We start from the raw sequence: 10,836 nt of genomic DNA, 5'->3' as shown, positions 1-10,836 counted from the left end.
TTAGCATATCATTCATTAAAGATTACATGTTTTGTGACCTGATGGTAAAAAAAAGAAATGGTTTTAGGTGAATTTTTAAAAATAAGTTCATGTCCCCATTTCAGTACCCATAAGCGTGGAATCACTCAGATATATTTTTCTTTTTATATTGGTAAGCGTAGTTTGGTCGGGCAGTTGCAAAATAAGAATTTTATTACCCAATAATAAACCGCTGTGTCTGTTATTGTGTATATGACAAATAAAAAATCTTGAATCTTGTACTGATGTTTTATTTCAATGCCCGCTCATTAGACATGATCAAGTCGAGGCTCTTGCGCCATCTCGTGGCCGTGCACACACACACACACACACACACACACACACACGCTCGCGCCTCTCCAGTGTTTCTGGCCACAAGTTGAGGTAGACGTCAGAGTGCAAGCCTTGTACTGGTGAGCAGACGTGTGCGATGACCTCAGCAGTTTGTGCGCATCAGCTGACGCTGACAGACACCGGAAGACATGCAACGGAAGGTGGAGATGCCGATCAACGAAGGTAAAACGGAGGGAATTCACGCATTTTGCACGCATGCGCACACACGCACGGCTCGTCTAGTCTAACGATACCGAAGCACGAGTGCATCTGTCTGTCTCTCTGTCTGTCTCTCTCTCTCTCCGCGTCCTCCTGCACTGAACAGTGTGTCAGAACAGCACGCATCTCCATCTCATCTCGATCCCTACAGGATGCGCGCTGTTTTTAATAGTATGCGCGCACGTGGACCCTTTCCCTCTTGATTTCCGGTTCGCAGTCAGTCAGACATCCTGTGTTCGATCCGCTGATAAACACGCTATTAATTCACCCAATCAGCGCACATTCAAGACACATAAATAACACTCCACTTAACATGCGGATATAAATATTCACTAATTAAATATCTACAGCGTAAACAGCTGTAAAACCAGTCAAGCCACTCGTTTGGAGGAATATAATATTTACTGTTTATATTTATTAGGTGTTCCTGCACGTCTACGAGGAGAAAAGCCCTCAAATGTATACTCCGGCGTGAAACACAGGTCCTGCACAACTCCGTTCCGTTTGCACGTCCCAACCCGGACTGTTATCGATGTGACACCTGCGCTTTGGAAAGCGATTCAGTTTTAGCCAGTAAAGTATAATACAGCGATAAAATTTAATAATAACAACAACCTCGAGTCTTGTCCAGAAATATTTAAATAACAACAACAATGAGAAACAGTTTGATTCAATTAAGGAATTTAATCGTAATATACTATAAAATCAAGAAATAAGTTGAAGCACTTCCGGTTTCAGTGCCGCCATTTTCAGGAAGGAGCCATTAGAGATTTATAACAATAAGAATCAAGTTGCCTGAGTTAAAATACACATATATTATCATATATTTTGATGCAACGTTTCCAATTTGGTGAAAATAAACATAGTTTTTAAAATGTTGAGGTTTAAAAGCCACCCAGTTGAAGTGATTAGCCAGTTAGCTTCATAACAGAAATAACCATTCAGTAACTACACTGTGTGTGTGTTTATCTAACTAACTAATTCTGAAATAAATAAGCAAACATGGATCTCTTTGCTTTCGTTCAGAGACCCATTTTTGAGAACCACATCTAGCTAGCTAGTAAGAACGCTTGTTTTTGTGCTAGCTCGTCTTTCAAATTTTTTTTTTGTGAACCAGGCACTTTAATGATCAGCCCTGAGTTTTTGGACCGAGTTCAGAGCTGTAAGTTCATCTCATCTCATCTCATTATCTGTAGCCGCTTTATCCTGTTCTACAGGGTCTCAGGCAAGCTGGATCCTATCCCAGCTGACTACGGGCGAAAGGCGGGGTTCACCCTGGACAAGTCGCCAGGTCATCACAGGGCTGACACATAGACACAGACAACCATTCACACTCACATTCACACCTACGCTCAATTTAGAGTCACCAGTTAACCTAACCTGCATGTCTTTGGACTGTGGGGGAAACCGGAGCACCCGGAGGAAACCCACGCGGACACGGGGAGAACATGCAAACTCCACACAGAAAGGCCCTCGCCGGCCACGGGGCTCGAACCCGGACCTTCTTGCTATGAGGCAACAGCGCTAACCACTACACCACCGTGCCGCCCCATTGTAATTATATTGTTTACAATACATAGGGCCAAATTACTCAATTCTGATTGGTCAATCAAGGAGGGCTTTTTTCCTTAACGCAGGGCCGTATCTCTGAAATGCTATTGGCTAGTTCGTTGCTTGGTTACGATTACAAAAATTAGCAAATTTTGTCAACAAAATGGCCGACTCAGCAATGCCGCGTTTCTCTATATTTGACGAAGAAATGATAAACCAATTGAAAGCTGCAAGCGAAAATGAAAATACCCAAAAAAGTACAAATTTTTGGCTTTCCGTGTTTAAGAAACGGGCCACAGAAAGACAAATAAACGACTCTCTAGTGGTGTATGAATGCTGCGAGTTAGACAAGGTGCTATCGCAGTTTTATGCAGAAGTGAGGAAAGAAAATGGGGAAAACTACAAACCAGACTCTCAAAGTAACGCAGGTGGCATTGGATCGGCATCTGAGACGAGAGAAATATCCGGGATCAATCCTGATAGATGTTAAAATCCTGTCCAAAATCCTCAAACTAATGAGTTTGAAATCTGCGCTGGTGTGCTCCAGGGGGATACCTTAGCCCCATTCCTTTTTGTGATTGTCCTGGACTATGTTCTCCGAAAGGCCATAGGGGGTAAGGAGCAGGATTTGGGTTTTATGATCACACCTAGATGCTCGCGTCGAATCCCAGGCAGAGTCATCACAGATCTGGACTTCGTGGACGACATAGCCTTACTGTCCAATGATTTCAATCAGGCACAGAGTCTCCTAGCACATGTTGAGGAAGAGTGCCTGCGTGTTAGTCTCCATCTAAATGCCAAGAAGACTAAGGTACTGTCCTGCAACGTGTCATCGATGCCTCTCACTACTAAGAGCGGGAATGACCTTGATGAAGTAGATGACTATAAGTATCTTGGCTGCTGGGTAAACTCGACAGAGCACGATATTAGATTCCGCAAGGCCCTTGCCTGGCAAGCTTTTAACAATATGAGCAAAGTGTGGAAGGCTAGTGTCTCCCAAGAGCTGAAACGTAGGCTTTTCGTTGCCACTGTCGAATCTGTGCTGCTGTACGGTTGCGAGTGCTGGTTGCTTACTTCCACGAGCGATCACTCGATGGGTCCTACACCCGGATGCTTCGGACAGCCCTAGATGTCCACTGGCAGGACCTGGTACCAAATGAGATCTTGTACAGCGATCTCCCAAGAGTTTCAGACAAAATTGCCTGGAGGCGTTTGGGATTAGCAGGCCACTGCCACAGACATGGCAACCTGGCTGGGGAGCTCATCCTGTGGGAGCCCCGACATGGCCGGAGAGGCAGGGGTAGACCACCCTCTACCTTTGTTGACACCCTTAAGAGGGATGTCAGTGCGGTCTCTACCACAGAGCTCGCCGAATGCATGGCTGACAGGCTGGATTGGCGCGCCAGGCGTGAGACTCAACTGCGGCCGCCGTGATGATGATGATTGATTCATATTATTATATTTAGGTTGTTTGTGTCTTGCTGACATTCCTTATAATCCAGTCTTTACTGCTAAAAGGAATAAATAACCAAATGAATGGAACCAGTATTGTTAACTCCAACACTGTTGGCTTCTTCTTCTAAAATAATTTATCTTACATAGGACATAGCTCATGGCTAAAGTGTGGAATAATGGCCTCTATACACCATGCGGTGCTTTACTTGCTGAATAGGGAAGCATTTCAAGAATTTAAATTAAAGATTTCAATCCACCAAATATGTTTAAATACAACCCCGATTCCAAAAAAGTTGGGACAAAGTACAAATTGTAAATAAAAACGGAATGCAATGATGTGGAAGTTTCAAAATTCGATATTTTATTCAGAATAGAACATAGATGACATATCAAATGTTTAAACTGAGAAAATGTATCATTTAAAGAGAAAAATGAGGTGATTTTAAATTTGATGACAACAACACATCTCAAAAAAGTTGGGACAAGGCCATGTTTCCCACTGTGAGACATCCCCTTTTCTCTTTACAACAGTCTGTAAACGTCTGGGGTAGAGCCCTGCACTCCCGCGGGAGTCCCGCGGGACCCGCCGCAAAGCAGTGCGGCGCGGGACAAATTTTGAAAGCTCATTGCGGGCGGGACCGGAAGTGCACATATGCGGCGTGGGCGGGAGCAGTGATAAGCTGCAGTCCAGTTAACTAAAAACGTCTCATCTCATTAACTCTAGCCGCTTTATCCTTCTACAGGGTCGTAGGCAAGCTGGAGCCTATCCCAGCTGACTACGGGCGAAAGGCGGGCTACACCCTGGACAAGTCGCCAGGTCATCACAGGGCTGACACATAGACACAGACAACCATTCACACTCACATTCACACCTACGGTCAATTTAGAGTCACCAGTTAACCTAACCTGCATGTCTTTGGACTGTGGGGGAAACCGGAGCACCCAGAGGAAACCCACGCGGACACGGGGAGAACATGCAAACTCCACACAGAAAGGCCCTCGCCGGCCCCGGGGCTCGAACCCAGGACCTTCTTGCTGTGAGGCGACAGCGCTAACCACTACACCACCGTGCTGCCCAACTAAAAACGTGTTTGAAATAAAATTTATAAATTATTAATTTATGTTTATCATATATAATTTGTGCTGGATATTTTATTTGCCATTCATAAAAACATTTTACGATGCCTAAATTTGCAGAGAGAGTCAGATTGCCAGATTGAGTGAGGAATGGAATCTTAAATTTGCCACTGATCACCCTAACGGGCAATCCTTTGATCACTCTAATGACTCGCCGTTCACACCCAGCCTCCACTAACATGATGCCTCAATCACACCTGAGATGAGCTGGTCATCAGAATTCTGGTTCTGATTCTGATCCAGGAGAGGATAAATATCTCTCGTTCGTTTCTCGATTCTTTTTCTCTTCCGTGTTTGAGATCTCCGATCATGGCAGAAGAGCAGAGCTCCTCTAGTGAAGCTCACAGTGCTTCAAAAGTAAGTGCTGCTTTAAAAAGAGGTGCATTTGCCGTTAAAAAGTCAAGAGTCCTGAAATCGGACGACGCGGATGGAACTCAGCTGCCCTTTGCTTGCTGTGATAAGTGCCAAAAGGTTCTGACATACAACGGCCATAAATCAGGTAGCTAGAAATGCTTAACAAATGTAAACTGGCTTAGCCTAATGTTTTGTATGGCTGAACAAATATACCAAATTTCCACTTGGATTTACGTGCTCGCCTGTCTTTTATTATTATTATTATTATTATTATTGCTGTAAAAATGTCGCGTTATTATCGCGTTAACTTGACTCAATTTTAACGGCGATAATTTTTTTATCGCGAGATTAACGCTCTGTGACATGATGTAGGTTTTTCATAAGCTTTTGAAACTAGTAGAGATGGGATTTATGGCTCTTTGATGGGATCCGCATCTTTGTGATCCGTTCTTTGAAAAGAGCCGTTCAAAAGACTGGCTCATTTGGCTCTTTTTAAATATATATATTTTTTTCAGTTTTAAGAAGACAGCGTCTGTAAACTCAATGCTATCCCAGAAATCCTTCCTGTAATATGCAAATTTGGCCGCCTCTGATTGGACAGCGCGACGCATCAACAGGCAGAAAAAGTGTAAAAGTACGAAATGTGTTAAGTGAGATGAAACAGTAAAGATCAGATTCAATGCAATATTTATCAATGAACAACTTTAAACTTAATATAATAGTGTACTTTATATTATAATTAAGCATGTCAAGCCTACCGTCCCTGTCTAACCTGTCTCTCTCTGATTAGAGTTGCAGACAAGCTGGAAATCATTTCACTGAATGAAGTGGAAGAGTGAAGTTCGCTCCACTTGCTAACTCTGCTTTACAATAAAAAAAAAAACACGCAATTAGTACAAAGCAAACCCATTCACTTTTTGATGCTGATCAGAGAATTATAATGGTTTCTCATGTGATAAAAATGTGCGATTCGCGATTAAATATTTTAATCGCTTGACAGCACTTATTATTAGAGACACTACATGCTGAATTCAGAAACAAGGTAAATAAAAACAAACAGGAAGTTCACGTTTGTTATTATTTACCTTGTTTCTGAATTCAGCATGTAGTGTCTCTAATAATAATAATGAACGTGAGCTGTAGATATTTATGCTCAAATCCACTCAAAGTAGGGGGCGGGGCACCATCACGCTGTGTCAAGACAAAAACTTTCCTGAGAAATAACGCGAACATCTGCATCATGCGGGATTTGCGGGCGGGAGCGGGACTGAAAAATCTGACCGCGCAGACCTCTAGTCTGGGGACTGAGGAGACAAGTTGCTCAAGTTTAGGGATAGGAATGTTAACCCATTCTTGTCTAATGTAGGATTCTAGTTGCTCAACTGTCTTAGGTCTTTTTTGTCGTATCTTCCGTTTTATGATGCGCCAAATGTTTTCTATGGGTGAAAGATCTGGACTGCAGGCTGGCCAGTTCAGTACCCGGACCCTTCTTCTACGCAGCCATGATGCTGTAATTGATGCAGTATGTGGTTTGGCATTGTCATGTTGGAAAATGCAAGGTCTTCCCTGAAAGAGACGTCGTCTGGATGGGAGCGTATGTTGCTCTAGAACCTGGATAAACCTTTCAGCATTGATGGTGTCTTTCCAGATGTGTAAGCTGCCCATGCCACACGCGCTAATGCAACCCCGTACCATCAGAGATGCAGGCTTCTGAACTGAGCGCTGATAACAACTTGGGTCGTCCTTCTCCTCTTTAGTCCGAATGACACGGTGTCCCTGATTTCCATAAAGAACTTCAAATTTTGATTCGTCTGACCACAGAACAGTTTTCCACTTTGCCACAGTCCATTTTAAATGAGCCTTGGCCCAGAGAAGACATCTGCGCTTCTGGATCATGCTTAGATACGGCTTCTTCTTTGAACTATAGAGTTTTAGCTGGCGACGGCAGATGGCACGGTGAATTGTGTTCACAGATAATGTTCTCTGGAAATATTCCTGAGCCCATTTTGTGATTTCCAATACAGAAGCATGCCTGTATGTGATGCAGTGCCGTCTAAGGGCCCGAAGATCACGGGCACCCAGTATGGTTTTCCGGCCTTGACCCTTACGCACAGAGATTCTTCCAGATTCTCTGAATCTTTTGATGATATTATGCACTGTAGATGATGATGATATGTTCAAACTCTTTGCAATTTTACACTGTCGAACTCCTTTCTGATATTGCTCCACTATTTGTCGGCGCAGAATTAGGGGGATTGGTGATCCTCTTCCCATCTTTACTTCTGAGAGCCGCTGCCACTCCAAGATGCTCTTTTTATACCCAGTCATGTTAATGACCTATTGCCAATTGACCTAATGAGTTGCAATTTGGTCCTCCAGCTGTTCCTTTTTTGTACCTTTAACTTTTCCAGCCTCTTATTGCCCCTGTCCCAACTTTTTTGAGATGTGTTGCTGTCATGAAATTTCAAATGAGCCAATATTTGGCATGAAATTTCAAAATGTCTCACTTTCGACATTTGATATGTTGTCTATGTTCTATTGTGAATACAATATCAGTTTTTGAGATTTGTAAATTATTGCATTCCGTTTCTATTTACAATTTGTACTTTGTCCCAACTTTTTTGGAATTGGGGTTGTATATAATAAATGTAATGTAGACCTGATACATTTAATGTTGTGAAATGTCCATGAGACAAGTTACTTCCTGTTATAACTTAAGTTCCATCTTTTCCTTTGCCTCTTACAAAGTACTGACACTGGTGACTCCTTCCACAAACGTTAAATAAGTGTCCTTGTCACGAGAGATAAATAATTTTATGTCTTCCTTGGTCAAATAACAAGGAGACAATGAGTGCTATCTTTTAAAAATAAAGGACCAATTATTGCTGTTCCAGGGTTCTCCATCGCCGGCCCCTCAACCACGCCCCGGAAGCGGCAGGTGCGTTTCTCCGCCCGCCACGACATCCTGCTCCTGCGTGAGGTCATTGCTCAGAACCCGTTCATCTCGAAAGAGTCGGGCCGGATCTGGGCTCGGGTGGGTGAGATTGTTACGGCAGCACTGCAGGACGAGAACTTTGAGGTGGATGGACGAAGATGCAGAGAGAGAACCATGCTGCTGCTCGACTACTACAAAAAGCAGGACTTTCCCAGCTTGCGCAGGTTTGCAAGAATTGGGTTCAGGTTAAATCGCATAGGGTGGTGCGATTATAGGATTATAGGTTACCACCACAAGTTATAGTCATTCCTTCATCCCCCTTCTTTGATTATTTTCCTATTACAGCATGACACACAACATCGCAAAAAAAAAGTCCATTACTTGAAAGGTTGAAGCAGAACAAATTTGGCAGAACTCCTCCCAGACATTTCTGGATGACTGAAGCTTTCATAACCATGTCATTTCACTGACGTTTAAACAAAACTGTTCAGTAAATGAGATCATGTCACTGTGTTGAGGTTCGGCACGGAGAGGCTCTATGCTCAGAAGGAGGATCTGCTGCACGAGGTTCTGGAGCTTGAGGCTGAGAAGAACCTGATGGCAAGTGGTGAAGGGAAATACCAAGATGGAGAGATGAAGAAGAGAACGCTGGAGGAGCTCACACTGCCTGAGCCGGAGAAACCCACTGTGCTTCCGGTCGCAGCAGCGGCACCTGCAGGTGAGGAGACGATCACACAAACAAACAGAACGCTTCATAAACAGAATAAAGACGAACACTGTAAGTGAAAGCACGTTAATATATCAAGACCTTTCCGGTTCTCCTGCAGCGTCTGGTTCACTGGAGCCGGAGGAACAAGAGGACCTGGCCGAGCTTTCGGCGCCCACAGCTAAGCGGCCTTGCCAATGCTGCTGTCAGACGTACTCAGAGATCCTGAGCTTCCTGGAGAAGCGCTCAGAAGCCGAGCAGCGGCTACGTGAAGAGGAGATGGCGCTCCGCAGGGAAGAGCTCGAGATCCAGAGGAGCAAAATCGCTCTGGAACGCGAACGACTCGGTGCTGAGAGGAAGGAACGTGAGCGGCGATTTGAGCTGGAGAGCCAAGAGAGGCAGGTCATCCTTGACCTGCTCAAGGAGAAAGTTCTCAAGTGTGAGAAGAACGCCGAGTGCTGACTTTTCGGAACACGACACAGTCCTACATTGCCATTTGTTTTGTAACTCGTTTCTCACGTTGTCCTCACAAACTGTCCCATTTTGTCTTTGTTCAAGAGGTTGGAGAAGTAATTCTAACAAATAATCACTGTTCAGAATACTTAAATATTTGGGTAAATCGTGCGTAGATATTGAATTGTAATAGGAACTAGCTAACAACTAGCTAAATAATTGGCTGAATAATAATTTATAGATTGTAGCACTTTACAGAGGGTGTGTCCCAAACAGTAACACTTGAATTTAGGGCTGGATGACATGACAAAAATATCGCATCATGATTGATACACGATGATATTTCTACGATAAAAAAGGTTTACGAAAAAACTGCCAGCAAAACACCAGTAACGGTAAATAAAAAAAAATTAATAATAATAATAATAATAATTTAAAAAGTTACTTTTTTTTTTACAAAAATATATTACATCTAAAATAGGAAAAAAAATGAATTCTAATATTAAATTTAAAAAAAATTACAGCGATCCTTATTAGGATTTAGTACAACATTTTAACATCACATCAGCTGCATCCAGTCAGGGATTATAATTATTTCAAATAAAAAAGTAATTCGAAAAATATGCCATGATATCACGATATTTCATAAAAATATATTGTGACGTACCTTATCACATCTGTCCAGCCCTACTTGAGTTTTTATTTGAAATTAATCCTAACTAATAATGGTTGTTGAAAAACTTTCAAGAACTCGACACTGATATAACGTCACAAATACAAGTCGCTAGTAACGTCGCTCGTTTTTCAGAATGCGAATCAAATACGTTACAGTGAGCACAGATACTTAGCTATTTAGGTTTTATTTCATGATACAACCATTGAGATGTTACATTTTTGAGCCAAATCAACATTTCCAGGTGCGGAAACTCGAAAGAAACTTATTAGAGAGTGAGCGAGCGAATAACGTCATTCTATACACCGACGTGTTTTTGTTTTTCTCAAAAGTGTGATGACATTTTATTAAAATCTCAGCGTCGAGTTGTAAAATTAACTACTTTAAAAGTTAACTGCTAAGTTTCTGTATATCATGTCGAGCGGTAAATGAAGAATCATGAGCTGGCGTTGTTGTGTAAACCTTAGCTAGCTATGACAGCCCGAGTGAGAAGAACAGCAGTGCACTATTTAACGGTAACATTTAGGATTTTTTTTACTTTGAGTCGATTGATAAAAATGAATGCAAGTCCATGAGGGGGTACTTATTTTTACCCAACTGTGAAGAAATCTTGTGAAAAAAAAAAAAAAGTTGTGATGTTTTGAGAAAATGCTGTGCTTTTTTTTTTTTTTAATTCTAAATTATTGTGTTTGGGACGGAGCCATGTTTTGACGATAAACAGATAGATATCAACTTTGAGCACATTTCAGCTGCTAGCATCGTTCCTGTCCTTTCGAAATTTCATTTATTGTCCTCATACTATAAAAACGTCCAGGAGACAAGGACGCGGGCGTCTCTGGGTCAAAAAGGATGGAACTCGAATTTAAAATAAAAAAAAAATCATCATCTCGCTCTAAATGTTATTGCATTACTGTGACTAACCTTTCATTTCTTTGTCTTGGGTGTACAGTGGATATAAAAAGTTTACACACCCCGTTAAAATGATCGGATTTCTGATGTAAA

At 42.3% G+C, this 10,836-nt stretch overlaps 1 protein-coding gene across 1 annotated transcript; it reads left to right on the top strand.

Annotated features, from left to right (window-relative positions):
- Positions 1-377: 377 nt before the first annotated feature.
- Positions 378-10,836, top strand: si:dkey-45d16.4 (uncharacterized). Its single transcript, XM_060918093.1, has 4 exons — positions 378-534; positions 7,962-8,226; positions 8,521-8,720; positions 8,830-10,836. The coding sequence occupies exons 1-4, from the start codon at positions 501-503 to the stop codon at positions 9,168-9,170; spliced, it is 840 nt and encodes a 279-aa protein (XP_060774076.1). The 5' UTR covers positions 378-500; the 3' UTR covers positions 9,171-10,836.

This window comes from Neoarius graeffei, chromosome 4 (genome assembly GCF_027579695.1).
Source record: "Neoarius graeffei isolate fNeoGra1 chromosome 4, fNeoGra1.pri, whole genome shotgun sequence".
Classification (NCBI taxonomy): Eukaryota; Metazoa; Chordata; class Actinopteri; order Siluriformes; family Ariidae; genus Neoarius; species Neoarius graeffei.
Note: the sequence above shows the minus strand (reverse complement) of the source record. Positions and strands in the feature narration are given on the sequence as shown.

What these genes read in the sequence shown, in the direction of transcription:
- si:dkey-45d16.4 (XM_060918093.1), top strand. Translation starts at nt 501, where the DNA reads ATGCAACGGAAGGTGGAGATGCCGATCAACGAAG. An exon ending in GACTTTCCCAGCTTGCGCAG is followed by an intron (nt 8,227 to 8,520) that starts GTTTGCAAGAAT and finishes CACTGTGTTGAG; the next exon opens with GTTCGGCACGGAGAGGCTCT. An exon ending in CGCAGCAGCGGCACCTGCAG is followed by an intron (nt 8,721 to 8,829) that starts GTGAGGAGACGA and finishes GTTCTCCTGCAG; the next exon opens with CGTCTGGTTCACTGGAGCCG.